Below are 13,430 nucleotides of genomic sequence, written 5' to 3'. Positions count from 1 at the left end.
GGTTCTAGTGTTATGTGAGAGGGAGAAGAATTTCTCTCTATCCACTTTCTCCACACCATGCATGATTTTATAGACCTTTATCATGTCTCCCCACAGTTGTCTTTTTTCTAAACTAAATAGCCTCAGGTGTTGTAGCCTTGCCTCATAAGGAAGGTGCTCTCGGCCCCTGAACATCTTGGTTGCCCTCTTCTGCACCTTTTCCAGTTCTACAATGTCCTTCTTTAGATGTGGTGACCAGAATTGTACTCAGGGCTCCAGGTGTGGCCAGGCAGTGTGTTTACAGGGATATGGGTTCAACTTTAGATTGAATCTGCTGGTGTGACCCAGTAGAATAATTTGGTTAGTTTACTTCAAGTGTGCCTTTACTGCACACCCAACCACGGTGAAGCCCAGCAGGGCGCTGTACATGCATTGCATGTTTTTAAATGAAATAGCCTTTTCCTTCCCACACAACTGTTTTAGAGGGTACAGATGTGGATGATTGCCTGAAGTAAGCCCTATTCACACATTATGTTCAATGCACATACAATTGGTGTGCAATGTACACACGTATAGTTATTCACAGGTTATGTTCAGCACAAGTACAACAGTACACTTCCTAACTGTGACCTGCACTTGAGAGGGCCCTGGCCCAAGTTCAGTTTTAAAGTGAATGCATGTACAATCACTCTCCAGAAACATGTACATGTGTACAGACATCTGTACTCATGTACAACATAATGTCTGAATAGGGCTGTAGCAGTGGAGTTGACTGAGTAGCAACAGGAGACTCTGTCAACTGGGAGAGCTTCCTTTCTAAAAAAAGGAGTCTTACTGAGTTTCAGCAAGCCTGCCTAGAAGCCTGTCTTATAACGGGGAAGCCGTCCCCCCTCTTTTGTCAAAAAACACTCTTCCTTAGCCTTATTCACACATTACATTCAGCACTCGTATAGTGTTCGCGGGTACAGGTCTGCTTGCAGATGCAGTTATTCACATCTTACATTGAACACAGGCACAGCAGTACTTTTTCTATCTGCACCGTGCATTTGAGGGGCATCTACCCAGGTTCACATTTAAAATTAACAGAGGTACAGTCATTCGCACAAATGCATGTACATGTGTATAGACATCTGTCTGTACACTCATACAACATGAGGCTGTTCTCATGCACACCCTACCCCAGGCTAGGGAATCCCAGCCTGGGTTAGGCTGCACGTGATTGCTGCTGGGATCGATCCTAGCAGGGCAGGGCGATCTAGCCCAGCTTTTAGCCAGGGTTAAAGGCTCAGGAGAGCCCCAGTGGACACAGAGATGGGTGCCTAGAGTGCCTGTCTCCTGGGGGAATCCCCCAATCCACCATGCATGTTGCACAGTGCATTGTGGGATATCTGGCGGCATCATCCCAGCCTCCAGAACTCCACCACGCAGCACGGATCATCTGGGAGCACAGTTTGCACTCCCAGCAACATTCCAGCAATCATCTGGGGGGAAGGCAAGTTGAAACAGCCTTCCCCCCCCGCCTGCCCTCTCCCCACAATGTTATTACTGAAACTGGTCAAGGGTTAGCCCTGACCCTGGTGAAGAAAGTAATGCTAGCCCACAAAATGAGGGGTGCATATTTCTCTGACACCGCTGGGCTTTCCTTTTTAACATTTCTTCTCATTTATTGCAGGCTGCATGAGGATAGAACAAGTCATTTGGTGCCACTCAAGACTTAACAGCAAGTTGATGGCAAGGTCAACAACTGGCTGATATCTTCATTTAGGATTTTTAGAATAAAGCATGAGGCATTGAAAGAACTACCTCTTTCTCTAGCTTCTCGTATGAAAAGTGCACAAGCGTTAAGCCATGCTCAATGGCTGTACACACAGTCTCAGGACTTGTTCAACTGTATGAACAAGTTGTCCAGGAAACTGGAAATGCCTCCTTTCGTGAGTGGACATATTCATCTCTTTGGAGGAGGAGACAGTAGTTACCGGTATACACACTCTTAAGAAACCTCCTCTGAATCAGAAGGATTCTGCAGATTATCAGGTAGTCTGAAATTCCCCATTCCTGACGAAGGTGATAGAGCATGTGATGCTGGCACAGCTTCCAGTATTCCTGGAAGACCGTGGTTTTCTTGAACCCAGTCAATCAGGTTTCAGGCCAATGTTGGTGGCCTGAGTGGCTCTCTCGTCTCTTTCCACTTTGGTTAAAAAAAAAAAAAGTGAGGAGAGGCAGGGGGTTTAGCTCTGAACTATGGTGCTGAGGGAGGTGTGGCTTAACCAGGGGTGGGCCTACCATTGTGCGGCTGTGTCCTGCACACATGGGCTATTGGAGGGCCCTGCCAGGGCAGGGGGGCTACTTATTTATCAAGTATCAAATCTTAGGGAAGCCATCACAGGCCCCGCCATTTGCCGCTTCCACTGCAAGGCCCCCACCCACCTGCTCTACCGTTCATCACCTGCCAATGTGGATCTCTGCCATGCGTCTACCCTTACACCCTCCCACCTGCCTGCTGGCCTCTGTGGCCTCACTACCTGCTGCCACCCTGCCCAGTTTCCTGCCCTTCGTCAGCTGCGGTGTGGTATAATGACATCCCTGCCCAATGCCTGCTATCCCAGGGATGACAGACAACCTTTAAACAGTAAGCCTTTAAAGGCTGCTCAACTTTGGCCCTCCGGCAGGTGCTGGCCTACAATTCCCATAATCCCTGACTATTGGCCACTGTGGCTGGGGATTATGGGAATTGTAGTCCAGAAACAGCTGGGGGGGGCTTAAGTTGAGCAGGTCTGTCCCATAGCCAGTCAGCAATTGTAGAAGGGACAAACTCAAACTATACCATACATCTTTATGTATTTATTTAACACATTTTTATACCGCCCAAAACGCAAGTTCTCTTTGTTGTGGTTTGGCCCTCCATGTTTGTTTATTCCATTGTAAATAGAGGGCATGCAGGGAGCAGGCATAAAACTCTTGCCCCCTGCTGGGAGTCAGATTCAGAATGGGCCCTCTGCAGCTGCTGTTTCCCCCCCAGGAGGAAAGTTCCTGTTAGTGCCAATAGGAGCTTTCCTCCCAGGGAACATAGCAGCCCCAAGGGGGCTCTGATCCCTGTTGGGACTGTGGTGAGGGAAGGGTAAAGCCCAGATGCTGTGATTCTGATCAGCCTCTCCCCAGCTGCTATTTACATTAGAAAAAACAGACATCTCAGGTATTCATTTTATGTTTGACATAATATGGCCCTAAGCCTCACCTTCTCTGCATCACTCCCTCAATAACCCCTGCTAACTTGGCAAAGAGGCAGCTTTTTAACGTTGGTGGTTCTCTTTATTTAGCAGGGGGAGAGTAACTGACCCTATCCACCCCCAGCACAGCATCCCTCCAGTGACTGTTGCTGGTGTCTATCTTGTGTTTCTTATTTATTTGTTATTTCTCTGTGTAAAGCACCATGAGCCATTTTTGTAAAGGCGGTATAGAAATTGAATCAATAAATAATAATAATAATAATATCCCGAGTCAGAAATTGCTAGCTCCAGGGGTCCCAACCCTGGGTCCCCAAATGCTGTACTGCAACCCCCATCATCGCAATGGCCAAAGGCCACTGTGGCTACGGATGATGGGAATTATAGTCCAACAATGCCTGCTGCTCTGCACCTCTCTGCAGTTCTAAGACTCCTCACTACCTGACCAGTGCGCAGACCATGACGGGACCAGTCCTGTATGAGAAGGAAGCAGAAGCTGAGGGACTGTTCCTTCAGATTCTGGAGTGCAGCCAACCAAGTAAAGTACTCTTGGCATAATTTATTTATTACATGAAGAGCATCGGGGCATCATGCTCATTTCACAGCAATCCAGGGTCACTTGTCAGTGAAGTATCAAGGTAAGGGGTATGTGTTTGTCATTCCCCTACACAGGATGAGGAGAAGGGGGTTAGAACTGGATCAAGTTGCAGTGGCTCAGGCAAAACCAGCCTTTGTGGTGGTGGTTCAGTGAACAACAAAATGCCAGTAGCCAGCAAAGCTGCCTAGATGCTTGAAACGGTTCAGCTTGGCAAAGGGGAAAGGATCAGGTTTGGTCTTCATCTTATTTATTATTTTTTCCTTGTGTAAACCGCCCTGAGCCATTTTTGGAAGGGTGTATAGAAATTGAATTAATAATAATAATAATAATAAATTTCCCATAGACTGCGTTAGGAGAGTGTGAGTATGCGTGAACATCCATGGCAGGCCCTGAACTCATTTTCTGCCAGGAACTGTACCAACCTTTCTTCTTTCCACTCCATAACACCATAGATAAGAATGGAAAGCACCTGAAGATGACTTTACATGCTGTTCTGTAACCCCCAGATAGCAATAAGCCCATATTGTGTGTCTCATACCACACATTGGAACAGTTCTTTTTCACAGTCAGTCCCTTGCATGGAGTTGATCTATTTTCTTCTCCAGTGGCTCCCTCTTGCCAAAAAGAAGCACAGACTGGTTTCACAGAACACTCTACCACAGAAAAACAAAATAAAGAGTGGCTGTTTTCATGGCAGTCAGCTAATGTCCAGAAGAAAGCCAAGTTGAAGCCACCACTGCTACACTGACATCTAGTGGTGGAATATGAGCATTACAACACACACAACCAGAAGGAATTAAAAAGGCTTTCATATGTTTCGAAACCAGAGAGAAATAGAAATTTAAATATGGAGCAAGGGTTGGGGAGGGAGATCAGAGAGAAAGCACATGTAAACAGAACTCTGCAGTTGTCATCCAGATAAACTGCCACATAAGAACAACATATATTGAATGCATAAACTCAGACATTATGTTGTGTTCCATGTATATCACAAAGTGAGTTATTTACAAAAGACAAGGTTTTTCAAGTTTCTACCTGCAAGGCATCCTTCCTATGCTAAGTTGTCTGGTGAGGAACATCTGAGCATCTGCTATGGAATCCAGGCATGCTGCTGAGGGCACCAGGGAACGTTCTTGGGTACACATTCAGTTTATCCGGGACACATACAAAGCCTGTTGGGTCTCACTGTCCTGGTTGTCACAATCATTCAAATCTATGTTTAATGTGGGTTATTGTGTGATTGTGTGAATCTACACCAAGGTGGTTTATGGCCTGCGATCAATCTGAGATAATGATTCCTGCCTTGGCATACCATTCACACAATCACATTAAAGCTAGATTTAAATAACTGTATGAGCTACGCCTCTTATCTACCCACAACAAGAAATATTGAATTAATAAAACAACCACCAACCCCACCAGTATTACCACCACCCCAACAGCTTCACATTTCAGGGGAAGATTTGTAACAGGTAAGTTTTATTTCAGAGAAGCGTATCTGCTATTACCGATCTCTTGATGAATCCCTAATAAGCCTCCAAGGAACTCCAGAGTTCCCCTGAACACAGTTCAAAAACCACTGGACTAAATCATAAGTACACTGAGAAAACATCAGCTTTAAATGACGACACCTGCTAAAAGGATTGGGATAAAGGCTTTGGCTGAAACACTAAACATGCCCAGGAAAATCTGTTGTAAAGGTTTTCTTCAATGGTAATCTTTCTTATGGAGAAATACAGGAGAATATTACACTGGGAAGTAAAATCAGTGTAGATGTTCCAGGAACACAAAAAAACAGGGAACATGCCAGGCTGTGTGTTCTCACACACACTTAAAATTATGTGCCAATAAAACCCACATTCTGTAAATAATGCAAATCAAGACGTAAACATATACAGAATAATGCTGTATAAATTACTCTGCTTCCAAAATCCAAGTTTTTAAAAGGAGGAGAAAAAGGAATGAAGTTTATGGAGATTGGCAATAGATTGGCTTTAGAAGCAGTTGGTGTAGGAAGTGGGATTCTGAGGCATCCTCACCCCAGTCCCTTTCTCAGTTTCAGATTACAGGTTATCTGTATACACCAAGGCCAGCTTCCTCTCTATAACCATAAGAAACTCGCTTGTTTTTAAAATATAAATGGCCAAGAATCTGGATGCTGAGCCCTGAGTCCAATTCAATGCTTGCACAGACAAATTGGGGGTGTGCAGGACATCCACAGCTCTGGCTGCGTGCTGCTTGCTCCCCAGGGGCTTCTTCCTCCAAAACCTGGAGATCCTGTGATTGCATTTTCTGTCAGCATCTCTCACAACAAACCCTTTGGCACTCGCAAAATTAAATGCAGTTTTAAAAGCAGGGGGGGGGAGCAGGTGAGAGTGGGGGGAAAGCAAGAATGCCTAAATGGAAATCAGTTCTGGAATGCCATCTCTGGATCTGGAAAGGGGTTGTTGGGTCCCACAGACATCAACATTTTAAAGCCTGCTCAAAGCTTGTGCAACCAAATGCAAAGAGCAAAGTAGATGAGATGCTGCCTGACCATGTGCTTATATGGAATCGTATTTCTACACAGCAGTTTTCTGCTGTGGTCTTCTGGTTAGTATGAGGGAGATCTTTCAATGCTGCTAGCACAGGATTCAGCACATTATATTTGGGTAACTTGCAAATACATCTGCAAGAATCATAAAAGATCTTCAAAACATATTTAGCTATATATTTCAGTTGCATGAATGGTCTAATCTTCAAGCAGCAAGTTGCAAGCTTTGCTGACTTGCCCTAGAAGGCTTCCCTTTTGCAAAAGTATGAACTATCACCATCTGGATAAAAGCTCTCCCTTTTTCAGTCTGGCCAGTGGGTATAAAAGCAGTCCTTTATCTTGTTATTTGAATTTATAATTCTGTCATTGAACTTCTCTTTGATTGTTGATCATACGGATTTTGGAGTGAGTGCATTTCCTCTTATTTGGTGGGTTTCTGTCTGGATCCCCACATTTTGAACCTAAACTGCAAGTTACAAAAAAGCTAGAGGCTTCCACCCAGACGCCAGGAATTTGAGAGAGACCACCTCTGGATTGCATCCTGCAGGGATTTTTCTTCCCACTGAAATGTTTTCTGTTTCTGTGGAAGAAATGCGATCAAAAGAGGTTCCCACGTGGAGAATGTTTCACTTTGCTGCTTTTCAAGCAAACTGGCACTTCCATTAGACATTGTTTCCCTTTTGATCATCCATTCTATTTACAGCATGTTATCAAACAGGTATCTCTCTCCCCACCCCCTTTTATTTTAGCACAACATAACTATGACCTGACCCAAGAGACTGGCACCCAAAAAGAGTCTGTGTTCAGTTTCTCCAGAATGGCTTTCAACTGGTTGCAGGCACTATGGAGATCCTCCTTCACCAAGACAGTGTCAATCAGGTGGCCATACTGGTCTTCAATGAAGGCAGCCGAGTTAACCATTTCTAGCTGCTCCTCGTCCTGCAAATCAAGATGGGAAGAGAACACAAAATGACTCTCTGGACAAGATTACTCTATGCTCAAACACGACAAATTCTACTAGAGTGCAGGACCCCTTCGCACTAGTGAAGAAAGAAAGTTATCAGGTTTTAGGAATGCTGCAATTAGAGAGCCCTTTCTCACGAGCAGTTTTGGGGGGAGGAAGCCCAAAAGTGCTTACCTCCCCGCAGACGATCACTCCACCAACCCTAGACGGGTGGATCGCCAGCCCTGATGAGCTGGTAGCTCCAAGGGTTGGGGCGCTGGGATGTGCCGCCCTGCCCACGGAGCTCCAATAATGCACCGTGCGAGCGTGCAGTGCCTTATGGGGATCCCCCTCCCTGAGTGTGCCAGCCATGGCTGCTTGCAGCCGAGTTGATGCACAATTAAAAAAAACAAAAAAACAGGGTTGGGAGAGCACTTGCTCTCCTAACCTCATTTTGAAGGCAGGCATCTGGCAGCAGGCAGGCAGGCATGTTTGGGGCAGCAGCAGGGCGGCAGGCAGGTTTGCCACCGTAGTGCCACTGGGATCGGGCCCAATCCCAGCAGCTCACACACGCATGCAAAACCAGGCTGGGCTCCCTTCGCCCGGTTCTGCACACGTGTGTGAATAGCGTCAGAGTGTGTTACTTGCATGGCAAACCTACAGACAATAAAGCCCTGGGTATACCAGCAAAGCTCTGGTTCATACATCAAGCTCTGGTTATACCAGCAAATCCAGTTAGCCTCCCTGGCAATCTGTTTGCTTGCCAGTCAGGTAGAGTTCACAGTTTCTGTGCACACAATATAATGGTTGCCCCTGTTGCATAACTCTTCAGTTTTTTGGTGCTTGGGCAATTGTGCAAACAGTGTGTGTGTGTGTGTGTGTGTGTGTGTGTGTGTGTGTGTGTGTGAGAGAGAGAGAGAGAGACAGACAGACAGACAGACAGACAGACAGACGGCACAATGTTACACACACAGGAACATAATGTTTGCACAACTGCACAAGCTCAAAAATTGAAGAGTTATGCAACAGTGCAACCATTAGACGTAATGGCTGCACTGCCATGCAACTCCGTTTGTGCAATTTTGCACTTCCACAACTGTGCAAATGTTATGTTATATTCCTACAAAGGAATATAACTACAAAGACCCCGTTGCACTCTGGAAAAAGCAATGTGGATACAAGAACAAGGGGCAGAACAGATTTCAAGGCAAACACCGCAGAAACAGTATGAGTCAGTCACAAGTGCAGTAAAAGCAACAGGAATCTGTCAGGGCCCCACGCTGTGAATTGGACACAGGGTCCAAAGGGAAGAGGCAGAGGCTGACATTCTCACCAGGGCTATGAAAAACAGAAGTATCCTTGCAGATATGGAAAAAGATGTGAACTTAACTGCTGTACAGTCTTCAGGCACAGAGGTAGGAGAGCATGATTTTTTTGCTGCTCTCTTCTCCCTCCAGATGGAACCTATCCCTGACAGTTGTGCGACCTTCAGGGACAGATTTTAACTCCATCTGGAGAGAGCTTCTAGATGCAAACCTCCCTCCCCCTATGTCCACTGGGGATATGGGGGAAATGTCTATGGAGCCATTAATTCCACATCTTTTTGCATATCCATGGGTTACTTCCATTTCCATTGCCTTGCAAATAATGTCAGCCATTGTGCCAACATATCAGGTATGGATGGAGATGAAACTGCCATGGAAGACCTGCACAGATCCACTGAACCTGCAACCTAGTCCAGAAAAGAACAGTCAGGAGAAATGGCACCTTCAGGCATGAAGCCCAGATCCAGCTGTGTCCCCTGCAGCCGGAGCAGCCAACCACAGCATCCTGATGGCCTATCCCAGGGTTTCTTAACCTTGGGCCCCCAGATGTTGTTGGACTACAACTCCCAGAATCCCCAAGCAAAAGCCATTGCAGCTGAGGATTCTGGGCGTTGTAGTCCAACAACATCTGGGGGCCCAAGGATAAGAAACCCTGGCCTATCCCACAATCACCCACCAGAGAGGGTCAGAAGGTCACTGAGCATTACCGGAGTGCTGGGCTTCAAGCACAAGTCCAAGTTTTCTAAGGACATACTTCCTGATTCTAGAGAGCCAAGACCTGTCTGGGTCTTCAGGGCCTGCACAGGTCTCAGATTGAATTATGATTGGACTAAGCCATCAGCCTGGGAGCTGTCCAAGGTCCTGCTGCCCTTTCCCAACCTCATCAGCTACTGATGTTCAACAAACAGAAAATCTGTATACAGTGTATAGAGCAGCACACTTCCTATCTGTACCCTGCACTTGAAGGAGCCAGAACAAGGTTTACTTTTAAAATGGATACATGCACAACCATTCTCACAAAAACATGTACATGTGCATAGACACCTGAATACAGCTAGACTGGCCACCATATGCTGTTAGTCCCATAGGTCTGGCTCTGTTCCCGGCAACCCCCATCTTGCCCCATGGGCCTTCACTTGTGGGGCCAGGCATAATTAAAAACCACACACAAATATAACCACGGTGCACATAAAATTTGACACAAGATAACTGCAGGCAAAAACATTCCCTATATTCAGGTGGTTCTTCTCATCTGTTTTGGCCGCATCTAATAATAGTTATGTTCTGAAAAGGAACATTAAAAACAACTCATGAAACAACTGGTTCACTGATACTGGCTCAGATACCATGCAGAGAAACAGAGATACAAGTATGACGAATATTAATATACCTCTTCTCAACAAAAAGTTCCCAAAGCTGTATACAAAACAAACAAACAAACAGGCTCTCTGTCCACAAAGGGCTCACAGTCTACAAAAGAAAATAAGATAGACACCAGCAACAGCCACTGCAGGGATGTTGTGCTGGAGTTGGATAGGGCCAGCTGCTCTCCCCCTGCTAAATAAAGAGAATCACCACTTTTAAAAGGTGCCTCTTTGCTCAGTTAGCATGGGTGCTAACAGACCTGCCTGCAGTGCTGCAAAGATTTAAAAACAAACAAACATCCACACTGCTGCTGAGATGTGTCTGTTCTGTTCCCACTAACTCCTGCACAATCGCAGATTGCAACGATGCTTCCATTGAGAATAATGAACAAATGTTGCAATTATGCAGGAGCTAGTAGGAGTGGAACAGATCTGCCTTCGCAGCAGTGCAGGTGTGTTTTTATAATTATCACAACAGCACAGTCGAGTCTGTTGCCATTTCTCTGCACAGTACGTAAGCCACTAAAACCTTGCAACTCTTAAACCACCCTTCTTGGTTATTTGGAAGATATAGGCATAAAAAAAGATTTACAATGAGTATAAAACTTATTGGTTGTGGCAAAAATACATATAACCACTAATTGTAAGAAAATGTAATCACGAATCACTAATTTTTGAGTGATTAAAAAGAAAAATCTGGTCAATTGCTCTGTTGACAAATTTAACACACTTTGGTTTGTGATGGTAAATATGCTGATCATTTTGTAGAGAGATGGATACTGTTTGTGGCACATTGGAATATACACATTTTAAAATAATGGTCAGTCTTATGTTTAGTTTTCATTGGAGTGTATATTAAGAAAGCTAGTCATGACTAAATTTCATTAAAATCAATGAGACAAGTTAGTTGTAACTAACTTAAGACCTATTAATTTCAATGGGACCAAGTCATTAATTGTATTCTTAAAATACAAGAATACAATATTCTTAAAATACAACCAATGATTTAAGAATGGTTCTAAATTTTATACACACACTAAATTTTATACACATGCACAATTACACAAATGTAATTGTGTTTGGGCCCCATTCACATAAGGTAAGAGAGACTTTCCCCTCAATATTCACAAAGTAAGATGGTCTTGCGTGAAAGGGATCAAAGCCCATGAAAGATCACAAATTACCACATGCTGGAAAAAAGTGTTGGCTTTGTAATATTTTCAGCGAGTGGTGATTTGTAGGGTTACATTGGTCCTGTTCACACATTAAGTTCAACAAGTGTATAATTGTACACTGTACATGATCGGTACAGTGTATGAACATACAGACCTGTACACATATAGTTTTTCACACATTATGTTCAACACATGTACAGGAGTACACTTCCTATCTGTATCCTACATTTGAGGAGGCCTGTACCCAATTTTGCTTTTAAAATGAATGCATCTGCAGTCATCACACACAAAAATGCACCTGTGTACAGACACCTGCACACAGGTACAACATTATGACTGAAGACTAGTGTTAGGGCACTTTCCAACAGTGCTTTAACAAGTGAGCTGATGGGTGGTGGCGTCATCTTGTAGTGAGAGGCTCTCCTGCATGAGCCAGCCTTTAGGATGGAACACTTACGAGTGGGACAGAGATTTCGTCTGTCAGTAGAGATGTTGGTGCGTTCTTTTTCTTTTCAGAAACGAGAGGCTTCACAAATACAACATATGGCTTGAACTCTGCTGTCCTCAAGTGCTTCACAGCCTGCAAACAGTAATATAAAGCACAGGCTATTAATCAAGCCACACAAAGGTTTAAAGAGAAATCAAACCAAACCCAAAAATGTCAAGACAGACAAATGGGGAAAGAGAGTCAGGATGCAATAAATATTTCAAGGCCATAGTGCAGGTCCATCGTGCATTCAAAGGTCCATAGTGCATTAACTTTCCTAAAACTATGTAGGTCTGGGTCTGGTCAGGGACTGGATGGGAGACTACAACTATGAATATTTATATACAACTATGAATATGTATATACCCCTTTTCAAAAAAGTTATCCAAGTGGTCTACATAGAAAAATAGTAAATAAAGTTGCTTCCCTGTCCCCAGGAGGCTCACTATCTAAAAAGAAGCACAAGCAACAACCACTGATGCTGTGTTGAGGTTGGATACAGCCAGTTGTTCTCCCCCTGCTAAATACAAGAGAATCACCACTTTAAAAGTCCTCTTGGGAAATCATGGCCTTGATTTCCATGATGGAAAGAAGGTGAGCCATAAATAGAGCTAGGTCATATCATGCCAGCTGAACCTTGAGCTCCTTCATTATGACTGTCTGAGCATGTGCAGAGTACATCCCAATACCCCAGTTGTGATAACTGTTTTATTTATTTTTATAAATTGGTCCAAGGCATTTAGAGAGCAACATGACCCATTTCCTTAGCTATGTGAATAAGTGATATTTCTATTGTTGCTATTGTCTTTCGGGTACTTGTATTTTTGCATCACTGATTTCTTCTTAAATGGCCATACATTGCTTTTGGTATTTTAACAGAAAGATAATTATTAAGTGTTAAAACAAGCTGTGAACGCAGTTAGAAGGCAGTTTTAAAAATCTAAATTTAACAAAAAGGCACATCTGAAGTACAAAGAGCCAGATAAAAGTATCCAAGGGAAGAAAGAGATTAGGAAGACTGCTTCTCCTCCCACCACTGCCTCCAATAGCACAGAGTTCAAACTGGAGGCGGAGGCAGAGGAGTTTAATTTGAATTGTGGGAAGAGAGATAACTTATAATGGAAGAGAGGCACAGGCATGAGCACGTATTTCAAAGGGTAATATTGCATGCTCTTTGGCAACAGGGGGACGGATGTATCCCCCCCGCTTAATGCGCAACTATTTATGAAACATGTCCATCAACAAGTGTTAAAGCATGACTATCAGCAGAAATTGACAGATCATCATCTCAGCAGCAAGAAGGCTATAACTTAATAAATAACAGCTCAGGAGCCCCCAAAATCAGTTTAAACTCAACTGATGCAAAACCACCCCTCTGTATAAGCTATAAATTACCTCAACTGATCTATCAAAAACCCAGTAAGCTAAGAAAGAGCTATGCAAGTTGTGGCATGAGATCCACACATAAGATAGGCTACAATCTGAAAGGCAAATATGAAAGGGAGATTTTTTTTAAAAAAAAATTTTAAATAGAGTTTACCTCAGGCACGACATCCACGAGGCAAATTTTGTTTTTGGACATGACCGACTGTATTGCCTCTAGGCTTGTCCCATAGAGATTCTCCTTGTACTCCCCATGCTCTACAAACCTAAAAACATGAGGGAATTGAGTGAAAACCAACCACCTCAGAACAAACAGCAGCAGAAATGCGGCTAATGTTTATTACAAATACACACACTACGGGTTCCTTTTTAAAAAAAAAATACTAACTGCACCAGGCACAGAGCATCTGTGCCTCTAG

The 13,430-nt window shown here is 44.0% G+C and overlaps 2 protein-coding genes across 6 annotated transcripts in view; one reads left to right on the top strand and one right to left on the bottom strand.

The window, feature by feature from the left end:
* Positions 1 to 1,778, top strand: part of CFAP97D1 (CFAP97 domain containing 1) — a 45,299-nt gene extending 43,521 nt beyond the window's left edge. For all 4 annotated transcript variants that reach the window (XM_053265166.1, XM_053265167.1, XM_053265164.1 and 1 more), the window contains one exon: positions 1,652 to 1,778. In XM_053265166.1, the coding sequence (XP_053121141.1) occupies positions 1,652 to 1,660 (9 nt within the window). In that variant the 3' untranslated portion in view covers positions 1,661 to 1,778. The remainder of the gene's footprint in view (positions 1 to 1,651) is intronic.
* A 2,815-nt stretch (positions 1,779 to 4,593) lies between these two features.
* MPP3 (MAGUK p55 scaffold protein 3) overlaps positions 4,594 to 13,430 on the bottom strand; it is an 84,466-nt gene continuing 75,629 nt past the window's right edge. For both annotated transcript variants that reach the window (XM_053265162.1, XM_053265161.1), the window contains exons 17-19: positions 13,169 to 13,277; positions 11,599 to 11,721; positions 4,594 to 7,273 (exon numbers count right to left, since the gene is read on the bottom strand). In XM_053265162.1, the coding sequence (XP_053121137.1) occupies positions 7,094 to 7,273; positions 11,599 to 11,721; positions 13,169 to 13,277 (412 nt within the window). In that variant the 3' untranslated portion in view covers positions 4,594 to 7,093. The remainder of the gene's footprint in view (positions 7,274 to 11,598; positions 11,722 to 13,168; positions 13,278 to 13,430) is intronic.

Source organism: Hemicordylus capensis, chromosome 6 (genome assembly GCF_027244095.1).
Source record: "Hemicordylus capensis ecotype Gifberg chromosome 6, rHemCap1.1.pri, whole genome shotgun sequence".
Classification (NCBI taxonomy): Eukaryota; Metazoa; Chordata; class Lepidosauria; order Squamata; family Cordylidae; genus Hemicordylus; species Hemicordylus capensis.
This window is presented reverse-complemented; position numbering and strand designations above follow the sequence as displayed.